Source organism: Astatotilapia calliptera, chromosome 17, assembly GCF_900246225.1.
Source record: "Astatotilapia calliptera chromosome 17, fAstCal1.2, whole genome shotgun sequence".
NCBI classification, from domain to species: domain Eukaryota; kingdom Metazoa; phylum Chordata; class Actinopteri; order Cichliformes; family Cichlidae; genus Astatotilapia; species Astatotilapia calliptera.
Window position 1 is genome coordinate 19,437,678 of NC_039318.1, and position 13,080 is coordinate 19,450,757.

At 44.2% G+C, this 13,080-nt stretch overlaps 1 protein-coding gene across 7 annotated transcripts in view; it reads left to right on the forward strand.

The window, feature by feature from the left end:
- The window catches only part of upf2 (UPF2 regulator of nonsense mediated mRNA decay), a 27,153-nt gene extending 14,792 nt beyond the window's left edge, over positions 1–12,361 (forward strand). For 4 of the 7 annotated variants that reach the window (XM_026146138.1, XM_026146137.1, XM_026146140.1 and 1 more), the window contains 6 exons: positions 17–121; positions 225–323; positions 829–993; positions 3,104–3,245; positions 7,820–7,940; positions 8,050–8,604. In XM_026146138.1, coding sequence (XP_026001923.1) covers positions 17–121; positions 225–323; positions 829–993; positions 3,104–3,245; positions 7,820–7,940; positions 8,050–8,134 — 717 coding nt within the window. In that variant the 3' untranslated portion in view covers positions 8,135–8,604. Of the gene's footprint in view, positions 1–16; positions 122–224; positions 324–828; positions 994–3,103; positions 3,246–7,819; positions 7,945–8,049; positions 8,605–12,131 lie in introns of those variants that run through there. The other 3 variants (XM_026146141.1, XM_026146142.1, XM_026146143.1) reach the window with 3 other exon arrangements.
- Positions 12,362–13,080: the final 719 nt, after the last annotated feature.

The window sequence follows — 13,080 nt, forward strand, 5'->3', positions numbered from 1 at the left end:
TTTTTTTCTCCAACAGGAAGGGTCAGAGAATGAAGAGGAGGAGAGGGAGGAAGAGGAAGAAGAGAACACGGATTACCTGACCGACTCCAACAAGGAGAACGAGACTGACGAGGAGAACAATGTAAGCAATGGGAAATGTCTGTGTATAAATCTAGATTTAATACATTTTGTTGGTTTAAAGATTTGTGCTTTTGCTGATGTTGATTTGCTGCCTGTGTGTGCAGGAGGTGACCATCCGTGGCGGCGGGCTGAAGCACGTGGCATGCGCTGAGGACGAGGACTTCATTCAGGCTCTGGACAAGATGATGCTGGAAAACCTGCAGGTATAGCGTCCTGCCGCCACACTGGCCATGAAGTACTTTTTATGCTGCAAAAGGCTTTACTGACTTAAACGCACACGCGCGTACACACACACACACACACACACACACACACATGCACTCTGAATATTTGATTGAATTCTAAAAACATCAAAGAGATGAGTGTAATCATAATAACGACTAAAAACGCATGCACAGTTTCATAACTACATGCAGCGTTTTTCTTTTAACAGCAGATTTGTAGCTTTTGGCCTTTATTACACTGTTTTTCTTAGTCTCTTTTATGTGAACATGCTCACAGCTAGTTTGAAACCCAGGTAGCCTTATGGCATTGGTAGCCATCTTGCTGATGTAAGCCAGATAATGATGGGATATTCTGGACATGATGAATTTGCTCAGTGAAAAGAAGCACTTTACAAACATAAGAAAACATAGAGTAGTACAGGTCTCCTCAGCTTTGATCCAGACCTCGCAGACTGACTCTTCACTGTGTGTTGTGTCACTGCAGCAGCGTAGTGGCGAGGCGGTGAAGGTGCACCAGCTGGATGTTGCCATTCCTCTGCAGCTGAAGAGTCAGCTGAAGAAGGGACAGCCATGCATTAGTGAGGGAGACTCGGACATCTCCGATACCATGCAGTTTGTCATGCTGACTCGCAAAGGCAATAAGCAGCAGGTAAGGTGGCATCTATGTGCCAAGCTATTGCACTTCTTTAAAAATCAGGCTGGTCACAGCAGTTTGTTGCAGGTGAAAAGTCTTTTTTTTAACCACATTTTGATACCGGGTTCATCTTCTACCCTTCTCGGCCAAAATAATCTTCTAAGGGTTTGTAACTCGATTAGTATGCTAATGGCCGATCTTCTGTGGAATGATCCTGCAGGGTACACTGAGTCCTGCACTTAAGGTTTCTAAAATATTCCACATTAACAGTAGAATTTACACGTAATGGCGATGAATAGTGGAGCGATCAGGTGTGAAAACTGTCTGCACTCTCGCTCCTGCAACTGCAGGTTACAGTAACAATCTCCTTTAGCTGCCACTCACAGAGTGCAGGACTGTAGCTCCTGTAGTTCACAAAAGCAGCCTATGTGTTTGTTAGCTCTGCTAATTTGTTCTCTGCAGGATGAACAATTTTAAAGTTCATCCTGGTTGTTCTTTAAGGAGATGGTGTGCATAAATGAATGCTTAATAATGTTGACTGTGTGTGTGTGTGTGTGTGTGTGTGTGTGTGTGTGTGTGTGTGTGTGTGTGTGTGTGTGTGTGTGTGTGTGTGTGACTGTGTGTGTGTGTGTGTGTGTACTTTATCTGAGCCAGTTTCAGTGTCTATCTATTCTAGGGAGGGCATTTCTGCAGGACTGTTGATGTTGCTTCTGTCTGAAGTTGATTCAGCAGCTTTATCATTCAGAGTCATGTTTGCACCCCTGAGGTGGATGTTGGTACACTAATGAGTCTCTTTTTGCTCCGTTTCTGGTCTTCATGTCCTTCTGAGGAAAATTTCCTGCTAAATGCCCCTCTGTGTTCTCTAACTGTGCCCATTATGTATGTAAGGCTTCCTGAGAGAAACAGTTTCAGCACTATAGATGGAAAAAACTGCGTGTATGTCAGCAGGCGTCCTAACACACATACAGAAACACACACGTGTGTGTGTGTGTGCGTGCGTGCGTCCGTTAAGGCCAGCCGCTGCGTGGTGGAATGTGTGGTTTGAGGGCAGAGGCTGGTTGTTGTGCTGCTGGGTGTGTCCAGCACTTTGCCTGTGCACAGAGGTTTCATGCAGCGTTCAGCCTGCTTGAAAAACAGCTGCCAGAAACGCCAACGCACACAGGGCGTCTTTGTCGGTGTGTCTGAGAGATCTGTAGCTCTAGAAATCTCATGCTCAGCCAGTTGAGGGACTGATATCAGTTTTCAGAGAGTAAGAAATTCTGCTGTCAGTCAAACACTATTGTAACTTCACAAGATGAATCACTTTCTGGCCTAAAGAAAACCGCAGAGTACACCCTACAGAAAGACTGTCAGAAGCTTTCTTTCTGCACGCTTCTTCGAGCCCTCTACCGTTTTCCATCTGTCTGAAGGTGAAGCTCTGCTTCAGTCGACCGGTCTTTCCTCGATTCTCTCATGCGTCAGGAGAATCCCAGTGAATGGATTTTCATGATACAGTGTGAAGTTAAAATAATTTAAGTTGAGATCTGCCTGTATTCGCGACGTCTGGTGTGAATTCTAGTTTACATACACTTTGCATGTAGTCATGCTACACTGTAATTAATTAATTAATTAGTTAGTTAGTTTTAAAAAAAAAAGTTTTTAAAAATGCTATGCTGTAATTACTAGAACCTGACTGAAATACTACTATACTTTATACTTTGAGTCCTGAAACAAACTTTCTCTTTGGGGACAATAAATTGCAAGTTGCCAACAGTACATTGACAGAGCTGAGGGGGGCTGAGCAGCGATGCCTACACAAAAAGACTGAGCTGATATGTCACTATCAACTTCTATCAGATACCGGATAGACATGGAGAGACATCTATCGGTATCTGATGGATGAATACTATTTAAAAAGCACAGGTGAGACCAGAGAAACACCCTTCAGCCAGGTTATTAGTGTTGATGTTGCGTAGTTTATGCACCAGAGGGCACTCTGCAACTTACAAGCTGATCCAAGCATAAATAATTAATCTACGATTTGAGACAAAATGATAACTTTAAACAATGCTGTTGAATTATCGGAATGTGAACTTATAAAAAAATGCCTTTGTCCAGCTAAACTGTCTTTCATTCTCCTGAACAGTATAAGATCCTGAACGTGCCGCTCTCCTCCCACCTGGCGGCGAATCACTTCAACCAGCAGCAGGCCGAGCAGGAGGAGCGCATGAGAATGAAAAAGCTCACTCTGGACATCAACGAGCGGCAGGAGCAGGAGGACTACCAGGGTAACCATGGAAACTGTTTGTTTATTGTTTGTTACCGCATCTGCCCAGGTTACACGAGTGGATCGGCTTCTGTTTCATATCTGATCTGTGAAAGCAAACGGTGACCTTTGACCTGAAATCAGGGTGTGTTGTTTTGCTTACCCAGTGAGTCCTTTGAAGTTCTTTCTCTGTGCAAGGTCACACTGACAAGAAAAAGCTGGTTCATTTCCACCTTAAATCTGCACAGATTATTATAGTTGTGTATTGTCGGGGGGCGTGGTTAAAAGGTGAGTGCATGAGTTTGATTCATTTTTTTTCAAGGTATTAGGTTTTTATTGGCTTCTCATAATTACTCTAGAAATGTAAGAGTCCTGATAAACCTTCACTTTCTGCTGCTGCCGCTTACCTCAGAGGAGCTTTAGTAGTAGGAGGTTTATGGGTTCAGACTGGGCCTTTGCAGGGGGGATGTTTTCAGTAGAGGCAACAAGTCTGTGGTTAAATATAATTTGGCTCTGAGTGAAACCTCTAAGGGAAATGACAACAAATCCATTTGTAGTGATTTAAAGTCAACAAGGACTAAAGAAGCTATGGAGACCAAACTAGGCTTTTTATTTATGCAGTAAATTTGTCATTTAAATGTGAAAGTCTGTGGGTTTGGCTAGTGGCCATCAGCGGAACTGCAGGTTTTGCTACTTGTTGGTTCCACATAGTTCAGTCCTGGACGTTGCTGATTTTATTCCACTAAGGTGCAGTGTATACATGTTAAATCTTCACCGTAGTCACATCGTTTTAAATCAACTTGAATGACAATGTTCTGTTGGTGAAACTGCAGGGCAACAAAAAACAACAAAAAACAAATGCCCCTCGCAGGTTGCAGGTAGGCTCAACACAGAAGCTTAAATTAAGCGTAAGGACACTGGACGTGCTTCCTGTTCATGTAAATGGTAAATGGCCTGTATTTGCATAGCGCTTTACTAGTCCCTAAGGACCCCAAAGCGCTTTACACATCCAGTCATCCACCCATTCACACACATGTATTCAGCAGCGGCCTGATAAAAGCCATAATAACTGCTAACACAGGACAAGATCAGTCATCCATGCTCGTAGTTTTTTTTATTAGTCATCAGTTTGTGTCTGCTTGTTTTTGGTTTTTGTCTCCTTGTTGTCATAAACTGTTGAAATGTGAAATATTTTTCATATGTAGACCATATGTAGACCAAGATGGCGCCGCGGATGGTCGCCCTGGTGCTTCAGTGCGTTACTTTTGTTTTGTTTTTGTGCATTTTCTCTGTGTCTGGGCACTCCTCTGGATACTCGTACACCAGAGAAGAGCTCCTTAACTACAGGACTACAACGCCTGTGGATTTATTTCCAATATTTGTCGCATCTGCGGCAGATTTACTGCTGACTCTGACCAGGAAAGCGAGACGCCGAAAGAGAGGGAAGCGAGCCGGCGCACTCGTGCGTTTGAGGAGACGCGGACTGCGAACTGCTCTTCCTGGGATCTTCCTTTCTAATGTACGCTCACTCGGCAATAAGATTGACGAACTGGCCCTGATGAGAAGCATGAACAGAGACTTTGCCTCCTCCTGTGTCTTATGTTTATGAGTCGTGGCTCAGTGAGAACATCCCAGACTGCGCGCTCAAGCTGGAGGGCTTCCATCTGCTGCGCGCGGACCGGCAGGCCGCTCTCTCCGGTAAGTCCAAAGGTGGAGGTCTCTGCTTCTACATCAATAGTGGCTGGTGCACAGATGTGACAGTGATTGCTCAGCACTGCTCTTCCTCTCTGGAATATCTTTTTATCCACTGCAAACCGTTTTATTCTCCGCGGGAGTTCGCTTCATTCATCCTGGCCGCTGTTTACATCCCGCCAGACGCAGATGCGCAGGCAGCTCAGTGCGCACTCGCGGAGCAGATTCTCCACACGGAGCGGACATTCCCGGACTCTCTCATCATTGCTCTTGGGGACTTTAACAAAGCCAATCTGAGCCATGAGCTTCCAAAATATAAGCAGTATATTAAATGCCCGACCAGAGAGGAGAGGACATTAGACCACTGTTACAGCACGATCAGCGGGGCCTATCGCGCGGTGCCCCGCGCTTCACTCGGACTTTCTGACCACGTCATGATCCACCTAATTCCCGCGTACAGACAGAGGCTGAAGCTCTCCAAACCTGTCGTGAGGACTAAAAAACTGTGGAGCAACGAGGCTGTGGAGGAGCTTCGCACGTGTTTGGAGACCACAGACTGGGACACATTGAAGGCTGCTTCTAACAGCTTGGACGAGTTTACGGACACTGTCACCTCCTATATCCACTTCTGTGAGGACAGCATTGTGCCATCACGCACCAGGGTGAGTTATAACAATGACAAACCCTGGTTTACTCCTAAACTCAAAAAGCTGTGGCTGGAAAAGAGTAAGGCGTTCAGAAGCGGAGACAGGGACTGCTACAGAGAGGCCAAGTACAGGTTCACTAAAGAAGTGGACATTGCCAAACATCAGCACTCTGAGAAGATGCAGCAGCAGATCTCAGAGAATGACTCGGCCTCTGTGTGGAAAGGTTTTAGGAATATCACAAACTACAAGCCTAAAACCCCCCACTCCACTGATGACTTGCTCTTAGCCAACACCCTTAACGACTTCTACTGCCGTTTTGATGAGCCATCAGGCAGCCTTCACACCTCCAACGGCCCCAACAATAGAGACACTTTGGACACTAATTCCCCCACCTCTCCCCCCTACATAGAGCCATCACCACCTTCAAACCGTTCACCTACAACACCCCCCTCCTCACCCCACACAAAAGAGGATTTCACACCACCTCCTCCCACCACAACTCTTCATATTCATGAAGCAGATGTGAGGAAGCAGTTTAAGAACCTGAATGCTCAGAAAGCTCCCGGCCCAGACGGCGTGTCTCCTGCCACCCTCAGACACTGTGCAAACGAGCTGGCCCCAGTGTTTTCTGGCATTTTCAACTCCTCACTGCAGGCATGTCATGTGCCTGCCTGCTTCAAGTCCTCCACCATAATCCCTGTCCCCAAGAAACCTAGGATCACTGGACTAAATGACTACAGACCCGTGGCTCTGACATCTGTGGTCATGAAGTCTTTTGAGCGCCTAGTTCTCTCCCATCTCAGGACCCTCACGGCCCCCCTCCTGGACCCCCTGCAGTTTGCATATAGAGCCAACAGGTCTGTAGACGACGCCATCAACATGGCCCTACACTTCATCCTGCAGCATCTGGACTCCCCAGGAACCTACGCCAGGATCCTGTTTGTGGACTTCAGCTCTGCCTTCAACACCATCCTTCCAGACCATCTCCGAGGCAAGCTTTCCCAGATGAATGTGCCTGATCCCATCTGCCGGTGGATCACTGACTTCCTGACGGACAGGAAGCAGCACGTGAGGCTGGGAAAGAATGTCTCGGACTCCCGGACCATCAGCACCGGCTCCCCTCAGGGCTGTGTTCTTTCTCCTCTGCTCTTCTCCCTGTACACCAACTGCTGCACCTCCACCCACCAGTCTGTCAAGCTAATCAAGTTTGCAGATGACACCACCGTTATTGGACTCATCTCGGACGGGGACGAGTCTGCCTACAGGAGGGAGGTTGAACGTCTGGTGTCCTGGTGCAGCCACAACAACCTGGTGCTGAATGCCCAGAAGACAGTGGAGATTATTGTGGACTTCAGGAAGCACACAGCCCCACTCCCCCCCATCATCCTGACTGACACCCCCATCACCTCTGTGGACTCATTCCGCTTCCTGGGTACCACCATCACCCAGGACCTGAAGTGGGAGCCCACCATCACCTCCGTCATCAAGAAAGCCCAGCAGAGGATGTACTTCCTGAGGCAGCTGAAGAAATTCAACCTGCCAACACGGACGATGATGCAGTTCTACACTGCAATCATCGAGTCCATCCTCACCTCCTCCATCACCGTGTGGTACGCTGGAGCCACTATCAGGGACAAACAGAGACTGCAGCGTGTTGTGCGCTCTGCTGAGAAGGTGATTGGCTGCAGACTCCCATCTTTGCAGGACCTGTACACCTCCAGGACATTGCGGCGTGCAGCTCGGATCTCAGCTGACCCTTCTCACCCTGGACACAGTCTGTTTGACCTGCTCCCCTCAGGCAGGAGGCTCCGGTCCATTCGCACCAGAACCTCTCGCCATAAGAACAGTTTCTTCCCCTCTGCTGTTGGACACATGAACAATAACCATATGACTGTTCCCACCACTAACACATGACCCTACGCTGTGTCACTGCATCATTCTATGTTTGGCACTGATCACCACCTGCACTTATGTATATATCTTTCAACGTAGCACTCTTAATTCTTATTCTCATGTATATATCTCATGTATATCTCATGCACATATCTTTCCACGTAGCACTTTTAATTCTTATCCCTACTTTTATTTTTTTCCATGTCTATTTAAGTGCTATTTATGACACTATGTTTGCACTGAAGCACCGCAGCAATTTCCTAATGTTGTAAACCTGCTCAACATTTGGCAATAAACCCCATTCTGATTCTGATTCTGATATCAGTTTTCTGACTGAACTTCCTTTTTCCTCTCCATGTCACAGAGATGATGCAGTCTTTGGCCCAGCGTCCGGCTCCAGCCAACACCAACCGGGAGCGCCGTCCCCGCTACCAGCACCCGAAAGGCGCTCCCAACGCTGACCTCATCTTCAAGACCGGAGGAAGGTGAGGCTCGGTCCCCAATCGGCGACAGTCTGGCTACAGGTTGTGTCAGTTTAGTGTTTGTTAAGTTCACCGTGCACTGAAAGCGCCTCGTTGGTGTCTCTTTGAACAGAGAGAAAAGAGCAAGAAATGAAAGTCAGGAGAAGCGAGACAGGCAGGAGAAGCAGGAGAGAAACCAAAGATATGAGTTGGAGTAGGCTAAAAGAGCCAGAGCTGCAGCAGTCCAAAGGCGAGGCTTTAGCAAGCAAAAAATCTCAGTATTGAGGACATCTTGTTCCTATTTTCACTGAATCTCATTTTTTAAGTGCAGACAGTTCAAGTAAGTTTATTTAGTTATTTTTTTTTCCCTTTAAAAATTGAAGTCTGCAAATAAAGATCACTTCCTGGTTACATGTTGACATCAACACCGCTTCGTGCATCTTTGTTGTATCTCTAAAACCAAAGCACAACACGAGACGTTATTATTATGACGGTATATCTGAGTGGCTTTAAAAAAAAAAACCTATTATATTCTACTCCTCTTTATCTTTGCTCTATTTTGCAAATAGTCATTGATCATTGTTGGCCTCTCTGTTTTTATTACCACTGTTCATTTTAAAGCTTAGCTTTTAAAACCAGTCAGTGCAGCAGTATGTTAATGACTAACCTCGTATTGTGGATGAATTTTAACAGTTGTTCTCCTGACTGAAGTTTGGTCTGTTTACAGCATCCTGCCATGCGATTGCATTTGTCCCTAACCATCAGGAACCCTCGCGTTAACTTTTTATGAGTGGAAAAAAGTTAGCGTTCATCCTCCAGCTTTACTGTGTTTATGTTATGCTAACCATAGCTCTGTAGCTAGCCACCACATACCATATCATTATATACCAGCTAGCCCAACTTGAGTATCCCTACAAACGTCACTGCTGTTTAGTTTCCTGTCTTCATTTATGTCAGAAGTGATACCAGAGCTGTATGTTTTATTTTTTTTTTCAGAAATTCCTCAGTCAGAAAATGGTATATCATGTTAAGGTGGAAACTAGCGAGCTAACTCCTTGCTAACTTCTAACTCAGTGATGTGGCAGTGTTCGTTTGACTTTGGGACCTGAAGCAGAGTTTGGAACTGGAAACTGCTAATGACGTCAGACTTCAAGACTGGATTTCCATCTGCAGCAGGAAGCTGTTTTCACATTAAAAGCTCTAAACAGCCTCTGTAGTCCACAGTTAGAGGCTAGCTGCTGCCGGTTGGTGGAGCTTTTAGGTGGTGGAGAACAAAAAACAAAGAAATCTTGGACTTAGAGCATAATGAAAAAAAAAAATTTTTTCGGTGTCTGAAAAACAAATACATCCTGTTCTAATATTTTTGTCCCAATGCTAACAGCAAACAGTAGTTGTGTTCTAGAGACACACCAAACTCTATGTACAAAAACAGCACTTTTGACTTGTGACTTGACTTGGACTTTTACACCAATGACTTGGGACTTGAATTGGACTTGAACCGGTTTACTTGAAAAGACTTGATATTTTACCCCAAATATAAAATTTAACATGCATATTATATAGAGATTGAAAATGTGACGTCATTCACGGGTAGAACCGCAAAGGATTCTGGGAACTCGTGGCAAGCGGTACTAGCGCACGCAGGCTTTCAATTAAAATCAGTTATACAGCGATAAAAAGAAACACAAGAAGCCGTTGTATTATTAACTGCAATAGCCGGTCGCATGACAGCCACGGGAAGCTGACGGGTAAAGAGATCGGTTGTTATCGGATTACGTCGTTGAAGAGAAATTGTTCAAGCCATGTTTCCGAAGTAACAAAGATGCGACGGATGGCCTGGATTGCAGCCATTCAAAGATCAAATATAACGTCCCAGAACACTCCAGCTCACAGGTTAGTCTGCTCCAAGCATTTACACGAAGGTCAGTGTTTTTTAGTAGTTAATACGTCATTTTCATAACATAATTGGTGATATAGGTTACAAGCAAGTCTGGCGCTGAACAGAAATGGTCGCGCTATGCTCCTTTGTTTATTGTGCATAAATAGTGAATTGTCCTGACACAATATTGCGTTTCGCTTCTGTTATTATGGTACATTGACAAAAACATATACTTTTATTCACAGGATAAAACAGGTTTTTTGTATCACCAATTGCCCAGTACGATTACAGCATACAGTATTATTGTCACTGCTACATTTCTGTGATGCTACCAGAAATTATTTCCACTACTAATTAATTACCGTTGAGCTCAAAGGTCCTATTAATAAACGGTTAAGGAATGTGTATTTATGACGACGATTTGTGAGACTGGTAAACTTATGATACGTACGATGGTCTTTACTTTCTACACGGTGCATTTCAAGGTCCTGCACCCATCCGTCGGTAAACTGTACCTGGGCTTGTTGCAGTGACCGGAAGTTACTAAACTTCATGAGTGTGTGCACTCACTCCAAGAAGCGTATAATTATAAATATGCATATAAATATGCTAAGATGAGATAGCTGACTTCATCTAACTAGCAAATGTTGTCCAGGCTACGTTGGTGATACAGTTTTTTTTAATGTGTATGATATTTTTGTCATGCGATTTTAAAGCCAGTCCTACAACCGCATCCAAGAATAACATGCAGCTTATCTCAGAACTGTCGGTGAAAATTATTCTTGGAGCTAGGTTTAATTGAGCTGCATTTTAAAGAGGTGCAATTTCACAATTTGTGTATATTTTCTAAGTTCACTATTTTGTCATGTGTTGAGAAAAACACAGATTTAAAAATTACATGGTCTAATATTTACATTTAGCATAACTGCAACATGCTTTTTTCGTTTTGTTTTTTTTTAAAGACTCGAAAGGACTTGAAATTCAAAGTTTCAGACTTGTGACTTGACTCGGACTTTTACACCAGTGACTTGAGACTCGACTCTGACTTGCCTGACATTATTGTATAACACGCAAATAGTCTGTCCACTACCTCAATCATTTAACTGATGTATGAAAAACCCCAAAGTCAAGAGTGGAATCCAGACACTAAAAAAGAAACTTGAGCAGGAAAAGCGTTTTTCATATATTTAAGGAGCAGGTTTGGTCATTTCAGTTTAGTTGTGAATGTTTATGTTTTTTGGGGGGGGGTTTTTTTTGTTTGTTTGTTTGTTTTCAGTGATAGATTTAGAAGATGGTTTTAGTAAAATCAGTATAGAAAATAAACTTTTTGAAAGTAGCTGACGCTCAGTCTTGTAGATCAGGGGTCGGCAACCTTTCTGATGATGAGTGCCATCTAAAATTTCCTCAGAAGTCAATGTGCCATATGATTGCATTAGCAATAAATTTAATAACACTCTATATGAACAGTTACACACTATATAGAACAACTTTATACAATTATATTTGTTCGCAGATGTTGGCAGCTATCAGCAAATAGTTATCAGCTATTTTGAAACAAAAAAAAGACACTTTTTATCCATAACAAGAACTCCATAACAGCAAATGAACTGTACAATAGAAAATGCAAATGCTGTTTATGGTCTCCTCACAACAATACACCTAAACCTGGTTTATATCTGACCCAGACAGACTGCAGGTCATAACTTCTTACCTGAAGTTCAGTTCACCTGACAGTCGGACCGGCGGCCGCCTCGCGTCTCTCCTCCTGCCTCCCCTTCCCTCATCCACCTGCTGGCCTCTGTGGAAGCTCCGCCATAGCCACCACCAAACAACAAGTTATTTTTACACATCGGCCAGCATCTGGCCAATCCACCACCTTTCATTGTTTATACCGTTACAAAAAAAAAAAATCATCGGCCCATAAAAACGAAAAATGTCCATCGGGCCACCGGGCAAATGCGCAATGGCCAGTCCAGCTATGGTCGTGCCATCGGTTAACCCTTCGCGTGCCAGCTGTGGCATGCATGCCCAGGGTTGCCGACCCCTGTTGTAGATATTTAAAACCTCGATAATCGAAACCTCAACGTTCAGATTTGTAATAACAAGCAAATACAAAAACCTCTTCTGTTATTTTGTCTTAGGTTTTCCAAGTTCAAAAAATTGTCTGAATTGGTTTGAAGTTTTTTTTTTTTTCTTCTTTTTTTCAAAGGTCTAGTTTTTATTTTAATTTTATTTAACAGAAATGTTTTTTTTTCACAGTAGTTTTATTTTGAAGGGGTCAGGCTTTAGCTTTACTTTCAGCACCTCTGCAGTAAATGTCCTACTCTGTCCTCCAGGAGACGCTGATGGGAGTCTGGGCCCAGGCTGAGCAAGCGAGGCAGAGAGAGAATGAACCAGCAAAAGAGAGAGAGAGCGCGCGCAAGAGGAAAACGAGAAGATCGGAAGGGAAACCGGTCGAAAACAAGGGAACGAGTTCTCCAGACACCCCCTGAAGCTGGGGACAGACCAAACCCCTGACATGAACACACACAGGAGAAGGAGAAGAAGAACTGACAGGGGGAGGGAATTGGGTCAGAGGTCAGGGGGTCAGACAGGTGGCTCTCTTTCTTTTTTGTCTGTTACCTGAGATGACAAAAAAACACAACTGTCTGAACCAGAGAATGAATTAGAAACAGCTGACCTGCAGACTGATGGCGAGATAGGCGGGGAGAGGCGAGATCGACTCACCTGCTGCCACCACTGCACCAGGCAGAGGAAAAAGTGACTCGTCTTTAGGAGTTCAAATCTGCGAGTGCACAACTTTTACACGAGACTAGCAAGGGATTTTTTTGTTTGTTTGTTTGATTGATTGATTTTTGACTCCATGAACAGCTCGGTCCAATTCTGTGCGAAGCAGCAAAAGACGAATGAGTTGGGTGTTCGTAAACTGACCAGTGATTCAGAGAAAGACGTGCTAATCGAACAGCGACCGATGGTGTGCAACGAGCTGATTTATAGCTTTGTGTCGCTTCTTAGTTTTACTTAAATAAAAATGAAACCGTGGACATGTCTCACAGGTATTTTTTTGATCAACAGTTACATTTTTAAAAGACGTATGTCACAGTTATTTTCTAGAGTTCATTACAGTTCATTTCTAATCATCACATAATTGTTATTGATTAGGTACTTACTCTCCTATACACTCTACAGATTATAGCAAGACCTTTAAAGGCGACCTATTAGTCCCATTTCCTGCTTCATGTAATTATTCTTGGATCCTCTCAGAGTAGCTTTGCATGATTCACA